The sequence below is a fragment of the Sylvia atricapilla genome, chromosome 3 (genome assembly GCF_009819655.1).
Source record: "Sylvia atricapilla isolate bSylAtr1 chromosome 3, bSylAtr1.pri, whole genome shotgun sequence".
Taxonomy (NCBI): Eukaryota; Metazoa; Chordata; class Aves; order Passeriformes; family Sylviidae; genus Sylvia; species Sylvia atricapilla.
Genome location: NC_089142.1, coordinates 80,164,196 through 80,179,940, shown reverse-complemented (window position 1 = coordinate 80,179,940; position 15,745 = coordinate 80,164,196). Strand labels below are relative to the sequence as shown.

Genomic DNA, 15,745 nt, shown 5'->3' with positions numbered 1-15,745 from the left:
TGGCGCTCAGCGCTATGGTCTAGTTGGCATGGTGGTGTTTGGTCACAGGCTGGACTGAGTCTGTCATGGTGACCGCTCGTCGGAGCCCTCTCCTTGGACTCCCGCAGGCAGCGTGCAGATGCGGGGCAGAACCGAGGCGAGGCCGCAGACGAGGCACTGACGTCCCAAGGCGGGCCTGGGGAGGGGCGAGGGGCAGGCGGGCTGGGCCGCGCATCCCGCGGGATCGGGACGGGGCCGCCGCTTCCGCCACGTGTCCCCCGGGCCCGCTCGTTGCCGCGGCGACGGGAACCTCTCCCGCCCCTTCCGGCCTCGCATGGCGCCGTCTCTTCCGCTGCGGAGAGTAATATGGTGAGTGGCCCCTGCTGGGGGCGAGGAGGGAAGGGGGAAGGAAAGCCGTGCGTGGAACACCGCGTGAGGAGGCTGCTGGAGGCGCCCGCTCGCTCGCCGGGCCGGCGGCGCCGCGGAGCGTCCGGGCTGGCGCGGCCCGTGGCGGGCCGGGGCCCGGGGCAGCGCGGGGCGTCGCTTCCCGTGCAGCGTTTCCTCCTCGGGGCTCTCCGCCCGCCCCTCCAGGGCCGTCAGCGGGCCGCGGGCAGGGCCCCCGTGGTGCCGGGGCCCGGGGGGCCTCCTGGGCCGGAGCTGCCTCTCGAACCGGGTCGCCGGGCTGCGGTCTGAGCCTCGGAGTTCTCCTTCAGCGGCACATCGGTCAGGGAGCTGCGACTCGCCGCAGGACAAACAGGTTATAGTGCACTTGTTCCCCGGTGTCGGGGCTGTCACTCTGTGGCTCGCTTCTCAAAGACGAAAACCCGTTCTTTTGGGAAAGACCGCCGCGTGTGCGTGTTCATCGGGGCGGCGAAATGTTCCCTTTTCATGCTGAGCACCGCTAAAGTGACATCGGCATCAATGACAGGTGCTGTCACCTGTTGGAGCAGACAGTGCCGCTCGCTGCAGGAGCACGTCTTCGGGAGCTCCTCTGGCGCCTCAGGGGCTGAGGTGTGGGCCAGCCGCCCTGCCCAGCACCGAGCTCTCTCCCCAACACTGCAGGATCTAGGGATGCTTTAATGGCAGGGTGCGATACGTGCTGAGCTGGAGCTCGCTTCCAGCGGTGGAACTGTGTCCCTGCGTGAGTTTGTACGAGGTCTCTGTGGCAAGAATACAGAGTTCTGGTGCACGGCTTCCTTTGTAAACAGGGAGGTGTGGCTGGGCAGGGGACACTGCCTACAGCGTGGGAAAGCAGCGGGTGCAAAGGCTACGGAGATGTAAAGGGTCTGGAGGGGAAGGCGTGTGAGGAGTGTCTGAGGTCGCCGGCTCTGTTCAGCCTGGAGGAGACTGAGGGCAGAGCTCACTGCAGCTGCACCTTCCTCCTGAGGGGCACGGGAGGGGCAGGCATGGATCTCTTCTCTCTGGTGACACTGACAGGACCCGGGGGAATGACCTGAAGTTGTGTCGGGGCAGGTTTGGGTTGGGTATCAGGAAAAGTTTCTTCACGCAGAGGGTGGCAGGGCACTGGACAACGCTCTGAGGCACATGGGGTGATGCCCAGGGTGTCCTGTGCAGTGCCAGGAGTTGGACTTTGATGATCTTTGTGGGTCCCTTCCAACTCAGGATATTCTGTGATTCTTTGTGATTCTGTAACACAGCAGCTTTCATAAGCAGTTCGTCCACTGCCTGTTAGAAAAGCTTTCCAAGGTGTTCAGGCATCTTGCATGTGTCTATTGAGAATTAAAATAATCATGTAATGATTTGCTAGTAAAGAAAAGAGTAAGTGCCAATGTTTTGTGCCAGATGAGCTAAACTTGGTATCTATAGTAGTGCTTGAAGTTTAATTCATGGCACACTTGTATTCCTCAGATAATACAAAATGCATCTGGGTTGACAAAATGTCTGAATTTTTAATTGAATTTATTGTCATGAAGAGCCCATTAGTATGTCTTTTTGCCTTCTGCTGGCAGCTAAGGTGTGATACCCTAAAATCAAGCATTATTTAATCTGGCCCCAACTGCTGCAGATGACAGATCATCTATTACAAGTCCACGAATTTCTGTTGCAGATCAGAAGGGCTTTTAGTGTGGAAAGCTTTCTTCTTTGTGGAGAGAGCAGAACAGAGGACAACCAGGTAGAAGCTTGGAGCCTCCTAGGAGAGGGAGACAAGTGTCATGGCAGATGAATTTCTCTGGTAGTCTGCTCCCTTGTAGTCTGCTTGCAGGAGAGCCATGTAGCACCCCTTTAAGTTAAGTCAGAGCCAATATTGTTGGTGTGTCTTGTTTTGTTACTGGCCTTGTGTCCTCATCACCAGCATTGTATTTACTTCTGTGGTGGGTTCTCCTTTATAGAGCTATAAACAATATTTTCCTGTTTAATAAATCTGTTGCCTTTGGGTGGGAAGTGTGTTTTGATTAAGAAAAATATTTGTGTTTTCAGACTGTCTTGTAGTAGTTTCATCTAAAGGAAAGTTAAAACACACTCTTTAAATGATATTTTAGTGCCTTTTTCAGTAAACCTGAGTTCTAGATTATGTCTAAAGGAAACTTGATTCTAAGTCATTTGTCATTTTCTAATATAATAACCATGTGAAATGGTTGCCAAAATATTGTTGAGTTTAAAGTTTGTGATATTTCTGGTTAACAAAAAATTCAACTGAGTCTTCGATATAATTGTGAAAATAGTTCATAAATGAAGATTTCCTTTTTGCTAATTTAAATTATGGTTTAAGTGAAGTTTTTAATTAAACTATTGTTTTGTTTTTTTTAAGGGGACAATACACTTGTTCCGCAAATCACAGAGATCACTGGTTGGAAAGTTAACACATGAATTTAGGTTGGTTGCAGCAGACAGAAGGGTAAGTATTGCTTAAAAAGAATCATAATTGTAATAAAAATACTTTAGCTCCAGTAAGTTAAAATACACTATTAACTTAAATATATTAAGAAATTTCTTCTTTGAATTTTTCTAGCTGTGCTTAAAAAAATAGATCTTTGAAGCTCTATTGGTTCTGTGCGTTGGCCCTGTGAATTAGTGTTCCCCAGAATTATACTTCTGTCTGATGGGTTCAGTAGAACTATAAGCTAAATGTGTTCAGATTATTTTTGGGACCTAAGTTTCCCCACAAAAAAAGGAACCCACTAACATAAAGTTGCACAAGTTGGTCTTCAAGTCACGTGCTGTGTGCTGTAATAAAATGCAAATATTATAGATGGGTGGGGGTTTTATTACACCAAAAAGATATTTTAAGCATGGTGCCATTCATAAATAAGTTTTAAAATAATCTGTGAAGTTTAAAATAGAGTAAGGGCTTACTGTTCTGAAATGAGTGGTGAATTTTTGGAAGGGAGTAGAAACCAGTTCTGTTTTTGTATGACCAAGTACTGCAATACTGTTTTTTAAGACCAGATAGATATATTTCTGTCTTGTAAATTTTGGAAGGTGTAAAACACATATTTTTTCTCATCAACAGTCCTGGAAGATTTTACTGTTTGGTGCTATAAATTTAATATGTATTGGCTTCCTGCTCATGTGGTGCAGCTCTACAAACAGCATAGGTAGGTGACTCTTGTGTACTGAAACTACAACAAACTATCATGTGTTTCTTAGCTTGTGAAGTCCCAGCTGACTGAAAAAGCTAAATCTAGTACTTAATGGAGTTAGGGGTTTGCACAGCCAGGTTCAGAAAGTGCTTCCTTTTGATCTGCCACGGTCAGCTTAGAAGCATTTTTCACAGACAAGTTTGGATGGGTGAAAGTCCTTCAGAGTTTGTCCAGTTCTTTATTGCTGGTGATCATTTGCTTCCTGCAGTAGCTTCTTCATATTTAAGACTGAAAACCAGTAGACTTTTGAGTTACAAGACCTCAAACACGTTGCTTGTAGAAGTATCACCAGTGACATGCAGAGACCCTCACTTGCAGTTGAATGAGGATATTTGTAATGTGGAAAAGACTTAAGACTTCTTTCCTTCCAAGGAATGCCCAGCAGTAGCCAAAACAGTGGAATGTTTCCAACACCTGTATAGCTGCCACTGCAGAGCACAGCTCTGTGAGGGCTGCTGTGGGGAAATGAACTCCAGATCAGCCAGACTGTCACCCTGATTTTTTCAGCCTTCTGATGTTTTACATTTTTGTACTGGAGTTCTCAGGCATTGTAACATAAACAAAAAAGTGATGTTTTGTAAACTGTGCATTCCTTCCTGGGGGAAGGACAAATTGATGGACATTTAGTTTCACCAGGGGGGCTGGAGAGGTGGCAATCTCATCCTCCAATCCCTAATCAAACTCCAAAGACTATATATGTCAAAATCCCAAATAAAAATCCCTTTTTCACTCTAACACTGACTGTGTGAGTGTCCTTTTCATGTCCTCTAGCGACACCAGACCCAATGAAGCTTTTTGTGCTTTCTGCTTTTGGACAGGGGCTTCGATGTGCTTCCCACCCCTGTACTGGGAATAGAATGCTTTTTTTATTTTTTTTTTACTTTTTGGTGTAGGTTTTCTTGCAATTTCAGCATAGGTTAGAGATGCAAAACGACTAAAACATTCAGTTCAATCTACTTTTCACTGCAATAATGCACATAAGAGATCTCTTACTTTGGTAAGTGATGTGTTTCTGGAAGGTCTCCTGACTTTCCAGTACTTAAATTCCTAGTCACAACTTAGTCACAAATGGGATACTTTTTGTATCTGGGCTTTATTACATGCTTTAATTAAATTAGGACTGTATGGTCAACCTGCTTGTGATGTGAAATAGATTGGTGTCTTTAGAATAACAGCAGAGGCAGTTTATATAGGTAGAAGATTGGAAAGAACTGCGCAAAAGGGACTTGGAATACAAGTGATTTTTGCATTGAAAAATTAAGTATTAATATTTACTTTTCTTTACAGCTTTAACTGCTTACACATATTTGACAATCTTTGACCTTTTCAGGTGAGTTTTTTTCCCGTTTTGTCTTACTGTTCATTTTGTCTGTTTATTTCTGTACATTTAAAATTTACTTATGGGTTCAAAGATGTGTAACTTAGTCATCAGTATAGAAACAGTAACTGGTTCAAATATAGCATTATTTGAATAGAGTATATATAAATAGAGTATAAAATTGCACACAATAAACAGATTGTAGAACCCACCTTGGCTGTATTGAGAATGACTAGAAACTCATCAGTTCAGTTATGGATTTCTCTGTGCAGATGTGTACAACATAAAACAATATAGCACAAAGCTGTTTCTGGTTGTTCTCTCAGAACATTTTCCTAATGCCATAGTCACTGATTGTGAAGTAACCCTCAGTTTTAACATCAGGAAATAAGAAGCATGTAATTCTATTTCAAAATTATTTCACAAGCTGGATACCAAGCAGTCTGTATATAAGGTCATTAGATATTTTCAGTGTTTTTCTTGTTTTCTAACAAAATTATATTAAAACAACTTTTAGTGTGATAGTTCTGAGTAGTTTTGGTAACATTGATAGTACAGACATGAAATATATTTAGTTTTTACCTAAGATACAGAATGGTAGCAGTCATTAGGAAATAAAATATATATATTTTTAAAATACTGGCCTACATTATCTTTCTTGCTATCTCACTATCTTACAAAAGGTATAGACCAACTTTCTGAGTCATATGTATGACAACTATATACTATAACTTATCTGACTTACAGTAAAACATTCAAAAATAACATCAGCAAACATGCAGAAACAAAAATGACTTGTTGGGATAGGCAGAAAAAAATTTGATCTGTGACTGCATTAGAATTAACTTTTATGAGTCTTGTATTTCTCTTAGAATTTTGTATCTACTGAATTTTGTCTTGACTCAAAATAGCTTTTTCACCTTGGGGAAATTGGGGAAAATGTTGATGTTGTACTTCCCATTCGTATAGAAATATTTTTTCTTTTAGTTTTAGAAGAAGGTAGAACCCCCCTGGCACTCCTATCTTAGGTTAATTAGGGGTTGGACTAGAAGATTATTTTAACTCACAGCAATCTCTTTCAAGAGTTTTGATTTGCTGTAAGGGAGAACAATGCTCAGTAATTCTGCTGCAAAAATCACTTTCTGCTTATTTTCTTTTTGTCATTTTCCTGGTTGTATATATTAGTCTTGCTGAGATTATGAATTTATGGCTTTGTGTATGAACAGTATGACTTCCTGTGCTTTTACTTTTATTCTACACAGCTGAGAATCAAGTTGTGAGGATGTGATTGTTCATCAGTTGTAGGGACAAGTTTCTTGATCCAGTCTGATTTAACATTGTTGTTAATTACAAAAGGACTCCATGAAAGCACAGAACCCATGTGGACTCCAATTGAAAACAATATTCAATAGAGAAAGAGTTGTTCAATAGAGGAAAAATAGGCAAAGAAAACTATACTTGTCCCTTAAACATTCCGACTACTACCATGGAGGTTCCAAAATAATTGGAATTCTAGATGTTCAATATGAGAAAAATTTGGACAGGAGATAGTAAGAGAGGCCTGTGGCTGTCAGTGGATGGCAGAGATTAGAGCTTGTGTAGGTGAATGCAGCCAAAGAAAGTTAATCTATTTTGGTCATATACGTAGAGAAATTACACTGTGAAAAAGGAAGGCAATACTTGGTGTGGCCTGAGACTTATTCCAGAGTACTAAATCTAATTCATGATATATCTCTAAAAGAAGATTTTAATGGAGAGATTCCTTTGGTTTTTCTTTCACTCTTCTGTCTTGCTTATCAGCTTTCTTCTCATTTAAGCAGCCTTTCTCAGGTTACAGCATTTCTAAGCAAGCTCAGAAAGCATGTGAGGAGCATTTAGGACATCACTGTGACAGTGATGCAGGTTGAGTTCAGGGCAAGATGTGGCTGTGTTGGTTTGTTGAGTTCTGGTGGCTCAAGTAGATTTGCATTTGTAGATTATGCAGTTTGTAAAGGCTGCTGTTATTTATCACAGTCTAATTCTCCCCCTTTTTTCAGTTTGGTAACATGTCTAATAAGCTACTGGGTAATGATGAAGAAACCCAGCCCAGTCTATTCATTTGGGTAAGTACAGTAACAAGGTGTAGTGTTTGATAATACATTGATAAAGCATTTCATACTTTGCTTGTTGTCATTGCCTGGATCCCTGAACAGCCATCAGTAATACTCTGTGTGTGAAAAAGCCTAAAAATGAGTAGGGCCAAGACTTACTATAAAGTAAATTACAGAGTAGGGGACTGACAGGAAGAAGAATTAAGAAATGCTTAATTTTAAGGTGTCTCTGATGAGTGGAGTGTTAAAAAAAACCCTGAAAATAATGCCTGTTCCATAAAACTTCCAGTTTCTTCCCGTGTGCAATTAAATGAATTGGAAAGAGTAGGTGTATCCTGCTGGTTCTTGCACAGAAAAGATTCTGTTGGATGCATTGTTCAATGTTCAGTGTTTCTAAACTTAATTCTCAAATTTCAGGTTTGAAAGATTTGAAGTTCTAGCTGTATTTGCATCTACAGTTCTGGCACAGCTTGGTGCTCTTTTTATACTGAAAGAAAGGTAGGGTTATGTACTGTTTTCTTTAATTTTTTAACATATGAAGAAATAGTCCAGATCAACCAAAAGCACATGCATTCTACGAGTGCTGTATGTAGAGAGATACTTTAGAAAAAACTTAAAGATTAAAAAAAATATATTGCTAAACCTTACTGCTTGCTTACATTTATTACACTACTTGTAGGCTTTAGATGTAAAGATGGGAATTGATAAATGTGCCTTAAAAACTCTCTAGGGAAAGATTTAGTGTTTTTAAGAATACTTTTTCTAAAAGGTTGTGCAGTTAATTAAATGCATTTCCATATGCATCTTGACTTTCTTAAGTTCATTAACAAATAAAACTTTTTCGTTTTCACTTCTGTTACTTTCTGAAGTCATAGCAGCTTCACAGTATATCAAGGGTCTGTATGTTTAAAGCATCAACTTCTTCACTCCCTCAAAGTTCACTCAAGTATTAATTTGCCAAACCATCTTATGCTTGGAAGCAAGCTTGTATTTTGGGAGGTTAGCCTAAAACGTTATTTTAGTTTTTTAAGATGAGAAGGCTTTTGTTAACATCTGGAATTTAAAACTGCAGCAGTGTAACCTTCCCTTTTTCTGTTCAAGTGCTCTATTTTCTGTGTAAAGGGCGGTATTAACAACTTAGCAACTTTATACTGTAAGGTCAATGTATCGAACTCACAGTCCACTAGAATGAATCACCCTCTGTCAAAACCTCCAAGTCTTCCAACATCAGTTTTAGGAAATTCCACCACCTTAGCAGGTTTTCCTATTACAGCAGAAGCTCATTTGTTAACTCAGTGGTGGGTGAAAAAAGATCTGTATCTCCACCACAGTATCCAATGTCTGCTTTATTTGACCTTGCTTAGTGTGAGGCTGTAAGTCAGAAAATTCAGACTTCGTTTGTTGTGGTCACCAGCACTGGTGATGGTGCCAGTAGCAACATTTTTTTTGCACGTTCATTTACCAGCATATTTTAATCATGTAGGCAGCATTCACGGTAGCTAGCACGTATGTGGCACAGTTTGGAAATATTTGGGAAATCTAAATCACATCTGCTTTGATTCAGTGTTAAATGCTTTCTTTGCTTATAAAAGTTCTGTGTTTATTTAAGCAATTTTTTGCAGTACTGTATCTATCAAATCCATCAGTTTTTGTTTATAAATGGCAGCTAATGCTACAGAACTGTAAAAACACGTTTCAGGTATCAAGGCTTTACTGTATGAATATAACTTAAATTTTCAATTACTCTTGTAGTGTGGAGCGGTTTCTGGAACAGCCTGAGATACACACGTAAGAAATTATTTTGACATGTAAAATGTGTTACTGTCCTTTTATGTTTCTCGTTCTTATCTAGCATATATTAGTTATGCAAGTACTTTCAGTACCAAATTGCTTTTGGTACCTTGGTGCATTTGTTTCAAACCTCGTGCAAACTATACTGCAAACCATTCCTTTCAAGGGACAATTGAATGCTCATGTTCTCTCAAGTAGTGATCTAACTAAATATCGCTGCTTTTCCTAGTTCAGTTCCTTTTGTTCCTTGTGGCCTCATGGAAGGCCTGGTATGTGGGGGGAAGGATGCTCTGGTCAACAGGGAACTGAAGGTTTTGCAAAGAGGGTTCAGACTATAAAGAGCACAGGGAGAGGAAAAGGTGTTATGGATCAAAGGAATGGGACATGGGACGTATGTTGAAGTAGTTCTAGAAAAAGGCTGGGGGCATATGGCATAATTCCATAGAAAGCTAAGCTTCTTAGCTGTGCTGCTGGGGGGACAATGTATTTGTATCTTCAAAGGGCAAATACATATGTGTGCATGTATGCAATTTGTTAAGAGCAATTTGTCACTCAGCGTTGTGAGCATTACATGATAACAATAATGTACAAAGTTCAGTGATCTCATATAACCCTTACAAGGATAATACACTGCTGGTTATTAAGTATTACACTAGTTTATTCTACTTGTTTTCAGCCTCAGTGAATGAGACCAAGCAAAGCATTTTGATACTGTTATTGGTAGTTGCAGCTTGATGACATGTTCTGTGATGATAGGAAATTTAAGACACCTCTTTTTCCTCTCCCTAGGGGACGGCTGCTGGTTGGTACTTTCGTGGCTCTCTTTTTCAACTTATTTACAATGCTTTCCATTAAGAATAAGCCTTTTGCTTATGTCTCTGAAGGTATGTGATAAATTAGACTGTAACAAGAATTGAGAAAAAATGTTAATGTTCCTATTTTTATCAAGATATAACTTGTCTGGTAACTCTTAACCTGGTGGCTGTATATTACTATTATCTCTGTTAATGTAACTTCGTGCAGTAGAATTGCCATCTGATTTTCAACTCCAACTTTCTTATAAGCTCTGAGTAGTATGAGGTCATTAATGTGATAAACCAAGTATTATTTTAATGCTGCAGTATCCTTTATTTTCAATCTTTTGAATTCAGCCAGTGGAGGTCATGTGACAGATACCAGAACTTTCAACACATCTTATGGATGTATTAATGGATTAGAAATAAGTTAATGCAACAGTTCTTTTAAAAAGCTCTTCTACCTTTTTCATTGTGAAGTAGGTTTGCAGTCATTCCTGCAATTGTAAATTGTCCTGTAAATTGTCCATAGTTATAAATATCTATTATACACTATATTATATAAAAGATAATTGTTATGACCTGCAATTATATTTCTATCTAATCAGTTCAGATTATTATGAGAGATGGATGTTGTACTTGCTTCCTGGAAAAGACAGACTTGGGGCTTGTTTCAAGTGCCAGGGTATCTGTTGAGATATATTTACTCATTCACAGTGTATTTATCAGATCCTTCCCTTAAAATGAAACTTAGGTGTATTTAAAATGTAGCAACTTTAAAATGGTACTTAAAACTGTGGTAACTTTATTACCTTCTTTCTTTTGCAGCTGCCAGCACAAGTTGGCTTCAGGAGCACGTAGCAGATCTTAGTAGAAGGTAAAGCTTTATACTGTTTTTCAAAATCATTAGCTTCTGGAAGGCACTGTTGGTTTTGTGTGTATAGTATCAGTTTGGAGGAGTATTGAGGCATAAACTTGGATTAGAGCTTTTAAAATAGCTTCACCTATTGTAGGTCTCATGTATGAACTCTGGAGCAAACGTTGTCTCCCGTATTTCCCAGATCCATCAATCTAGCAGAAATACATATTTCTGGGTATCTATTAAAGAATAGATATGTGTTCAGTACACGGTATGTAATTCTCTTTGGATGAGAATAGGAAAACTAACATTATCCTGTACATACTTGAACTGCATTTCACAATATGCATTACCGAGTGATGTATTTTGTAATAATTGATGTTTATTTACTTTGTGGACTGGACAAATGATTCACATGGTTGAGTTTAAATGTGATATATGAGACAGGTTACTCACTGAACCATAGCTATGGAAACTCCACACCTGTCCAGCAGGAAACTGGAAAGTCTGTGTCTTCCAGGGATGTAAGCGTTGTTGCTTCATCTTGTCTGTAAACTGTCTTGCTTGTATTGGATATCTGAATTCAAGATAACATTGTTTGCAAATAGTTTTGTCAGATGTCAGGGAAGTTTATTTTAATCCATACATGTTCTTCCAACTGTCTGTCAGTACCAAAAGAAAAATGTTAAACCAAGCTGTAAAACATGTTAAGTATGCTTCAAAACCCATCTGTTCCTACATCTTGTGATCTTTTTTACAGTTAAGGAAAGGAGAGAATGTTGACTTGATAACAGAAGAATTGATTTTTTTATGGGTTTAAGATGTTACATCATCATAACCAAAATCTGTGAAATATTTTGGGAACACTTATAATTAGGTTGCCTAAGTTTTATTGTAAAAAAAAAAAAAAACACCAACAAAAAAACAAATCATCAACCAAAACCAACCAAACCAAACAAAAACAAACCTCAAACAAACAAAAAAACCCCAAAAAACAAAACCAGAAATCCCCCAAAACCCCAGAAAAAACAAAAACCAAAAAAACGACAGGTGGATATCAATCACAGACAATAGCACAGCTTTCCTTTTTATCAGTGTAGAAATACAGTTTTAAGGGGAAGGACACTGATGGATAACTTGAAGGAGTCCCAGATCCAGAGTAATATAATTTTTTTGAGATAACCTGTATACTCTTATGCCAGTATGAAAAAAAATAGCATGTATACAGCTATTTCAGATGTGTTATGTGAAGCAGTGCTGATTAAAAAATATCTGCACCTGTATATAATTATGTTGATTAAAATTCTTACAGGAGCAGGCCAGCACATGATGTCTAAATATAAGTTGGCTTTAACCATAGCAACAAAACATTTCATGTTGTCTTTACCTTGAAATTTCCAGGACATGACATGCACATACATTCACCGGAAGTACAGAAACTCCTTTCTCTCTTCATACTCCCATTGGCAGGAAATAGGTATAAAGAAATAACTTTCCCAGCTTTCCCTCATGCATTTTTTTGGTCTCCTCTTATTCAGCTAGCTGGTCTTCTTCCTCCTCTCAGACTACATGAATTAGTTAGCTTTGGCTGTAGGACACTTTGGCACACAATGGTGGCAGATGGAGTGATGACTGGTGATAGGCAAATCTCTCACTACGGACACCTGTGTAATACCAATGTTGAACCTGTGAAGTACTTGTGTTGCAGACGGCTAGTACAGCTGTATCACAGAGCTGTGTTCCCAGAAAAAAGCACTTGATGAATTTTTGCTAGCAGCAGCCTTTGGATAGAATTGATGGGACCTTTACAGTACTCATCACATGCTATGACAGCAAGGTGTTAGAAGGCAAATGCTGAATAACGGCAGTAATTCTGGAATTTCAAAGTAGTGGTGAAGAGCTGGCTGACAACTGCTTTTTCTGTTTTGTTGCAGTATTTGTGGAATCATCCCAGGATTGAGTAGCATCTTTCTGCCACGGATGAACCCTTTTGTCTTGATTGATATTGCTGGAGCTCTGGCTCTTTGCATTACCTATATGCTCATTGAAATCAAGTATGTGTAGTTGTTGTCTTGAAACAGTAACTCTTTCTGTATCCAGTCTGTGGGGAAAATACATTTTTTCATGAAAGGAATGATCTGGTCTAAGGCTGCATTTTGTATGAGTGCATTGCAGCTCTATGAATGCATATCTATTGTCCAAGATGAATGAGAGTTCAAGTGAGATTAGTATGTGTAAAATTCTGTGAGTGTATATAATTTAAAAGAATGAAAAAAGAATCATAAGTAAGTTGCTCTGCCTTTCAAAAATGTAAATCACCAGTGTTTCTTTAAAATTGCTCTTTCTCCCTAGCAATTATTTTGCTGTGGACACAGCCTCTGCTATAGCAATTGCTTTGATGACGTTTGGTACCATGTATCCCATGAGTGTCTACAGTGGGAAAGTACTACTCCAGGTAAGGCAGCCTCACAAAAAAACCCAGATTTTGTGGTTTTGGTTTTGTTAAATGGCCTCATTTTAAAAACAGCTCTTGCAGATAGGAAATGTTCCCATGGGAATTTGTGATGTGCTACAAGAATGTTAATGGTTTTGCAGATGTGCATCACCAAGTCATAAGAATTTAATGAAAATGCAATTGGTCTCTTGTGTAGGTAGACCAGACTTAAAGGCTCTCTTATTTGAACAGGACCCGTTAATCTTTATTATAACTTGTATTTTCTTTTCTTCTTCTTTTTGAAGACAACCCCCCCCTCATGTGATTGGCCAGTTAGATAAACTTCTTAGAGAGGTAAGTCAGTGTATAATACATAGCACAGTGGGTACAGCTAATAAGCATTCAGGAATGTGAAGAAATTTTCTGACTAGTCCAAGAAGTTTGCTAAAATTATTTTTAATTTTTTTTTTTAGCTGCATGTAGAAAATGTGAACCTTGCTTTCCAAGATGACTAGTGTCATTTAGGTATCTGGAGCAAACCTGTTTAAGTAGTGCAGGCTGTTTTTACTTTAATTTGAGCTACCACTGAAGTGGTTTACAAATGTGAGTTGAAGGAGGAGAAGGAGTACAGGCAGCTGTTGAATTACAGCATAGCAAGTTGAAAACATACTGCAATTTGGCAGCAAGAGTTACTTGAAATATGTTTGTTAAAACTTTTTTGATTAATTTGTACGTTTAAGGGTAGCAAAAGTGCATTAGATAAGCATTAGTGACATTAACAGACATCATCTGTTCTGTGTATGGAGCTTTTATTTCACTACTGAAAATTATTTGTTATTCAGTTATGTATAAAAGTACGTTTCTAAGGAGATTTGAAACTTCTGATTTATTTTCATATTTGTGAATGTTTGTGTAAAATTAGGTTTCAACTTTGGATGGTGTGTTGGAAGTTCGAAATGAACATTTCTGGACATTAGGTTTTGGCACTTTGGTAAGTTATGTCTCTGTTATCTTTCCAGCTTTTGGAAAAAAGTTATCAGATACTACTTTGATTTTTTAATTTATATAAAGTAAGGGGTTTTTTTTCTGAAATATTAACTATCAGAAAATGTGATGGAGTCAGTACTCTGCAGTCCTTGTGTTTATTGCAAAACTTCTGTTCCCCTGTCCTTTACATTTTTTTAAAGCTTTGTTGTTGGTTAATGTTATTAATGTATACTGCAGTTCTGGCTTAAAGCATGTGTTTTTGTAATCATAGAATTTTTTTCGTATTTTGGAGTGAAGAAGATGACAAACTAGAACAAACATTTTTCGAAATGATGTGTTAGTGTAAATTGTTTGGGAAGAGAGAAGTAACTATAACCCTTCAGGCACCAAAGGTCTACAGTAGACAGAAGAATCATATGTTTTCAGCATTTCTAGGGAAGAGGGTAGAACAAAATAACTACAGTTGTGTGCCAGTAATTCTATTAGCTGAAAGAAATGAAGGGGTAATTTCTGTGATAGAGAATAATCACACAGAATTTAGTTATTCCTAAGTTGATGCAGGTATTTTGTGACAGCTGGAAAATTAAGGCTCTTAAAATATTTTTTCACGGATTCCTTCCAGTATGCTACCCTTCTTAAAACAACAAAAAAAGGCAGCATTTCACTCTGATGTAAAAATAGCTTTCAGTTTACTGTTCTCCCACTTATGCCTAAACTTGCACTTTGTTCTTTTGAGCCATTTTTCTCCCCCAGTTGTTGCCTTTCCTGCCAACATGTGTTGTATTGTATAGTTTGGTTCTAAGACTCACTTTTCCTGAATGCTGATCTTGATATGTTCATAAGAGAGCAACATATTAGGAAAGATCAGAATGTATCCTGTAATTAGGTTCTTAATTTAGTCAGTAGTTTCCACTGCAAAAGGCCTTGGTGTAATTCTCTGCAGGATAATTTACCTCCTCTTAAATGCATGTGGAGATTCTTTGTTGGAGTAACAATGAACAGCCAACTTGTTTTTATCACTTTCTAGGCTGGATCAGTCCATGTCCGAATCCGGAGAGATGCAAATGAGCAAATGGTACTTGCCCATGTCACTAACAGATTATACACATTGGTCTCTACCTTGACTGTTCAGATTTTCAAAGATGACTGGATCAGACCTACCTTATCGTCTGTGCCTATTGCAAACAATATTCTGAACCTTTCGGATCATCACATTATTCCAATGCCATCTTTGAAAGCTGCTGACAATTCGAGCCCTGTTACCTCCACTCCAGCTAAGCCCAGCAGTCCACCACCAGAATTTTCTTTTAACACACCAGGCAAAAATGTGAGTCCAGTCATCCTTTTAAACACTCAGACGAAGCCCTATGGATTGGGCTTTAATCATGGATCTGCACCCTACAGCAGTGTACTCAGTCAAGGACTTGGAATACCGGGAATGGGAGCAGCTCAAGGATTCAGAACTGGTTTTGCAAATGTCCCAAGCAGATATGGAACAAACACTCGTGGTCAGCCCCGACCGTAATAAACACCATTATTTATTATACTTAAGGGTATTGACTTAATTATTTTATTACCCAATTTTTATAAACATTTGGAATGTCAAATCATTCTAAATGGCTGGGAACAAGTGCATTGTTCATATTCATGAAGTGGTTAAATAGCAGTTTTTTCCTTCGCATCAGCAGTAGCCTGTGTAATACCACAGACATTTTGCAGACTTACAATACTTTACAAGTAGTTTTTATAGAGTGTCTATTTCTACTCATCTTTTTTATCCACTTTTCTTTATTTATCCAAGAATGTATTGAGATGCAGCACAACTCTGTAGGAAAATACTGACCAGGTAGCATTTTTTTTTCTAATGAGAATTACTGGATGCTGAATAGCT

General features: G+C 39.0%; 1 protein-coding gene across 1 annotated transcript; it reads left to right on the top strand.

Moving 5' to 3' along the window:
• Positions 1-260: 260 nt before the first annotated feature.
• Positions 261-15,400, top strand: SLC30A6 (solute carrier family 30 member 6). Its single transcript, XM_066315938.1, has 14 exons — positions 261-348; positions 2,750-2,836; positions 3,452-3,536; positions 4,869-4,911; positions 6,936-7,001; positions 7,407-7,487; positions 8,742-8,777; positions 9,570-9,664; positions 10,403-10,451; positions 12,368-12,487; positions 12,786-12,892; positions 13,178-13,221; positions 13,790-13,858; positions 14,882-15,400. Exons 1-14 carry the CDS (start codon positions 346-348, stop codon positions 15,377-15,379), a joined length of 1,383 nt encoding a protein of 460 aa, XP_066172035.1. The 5' UTR covers positions 261-345; the 3' UTR covers positions 15,380-15,400.
• Positions 15,401-15,745: the final 345 nt, after the last annotated feature.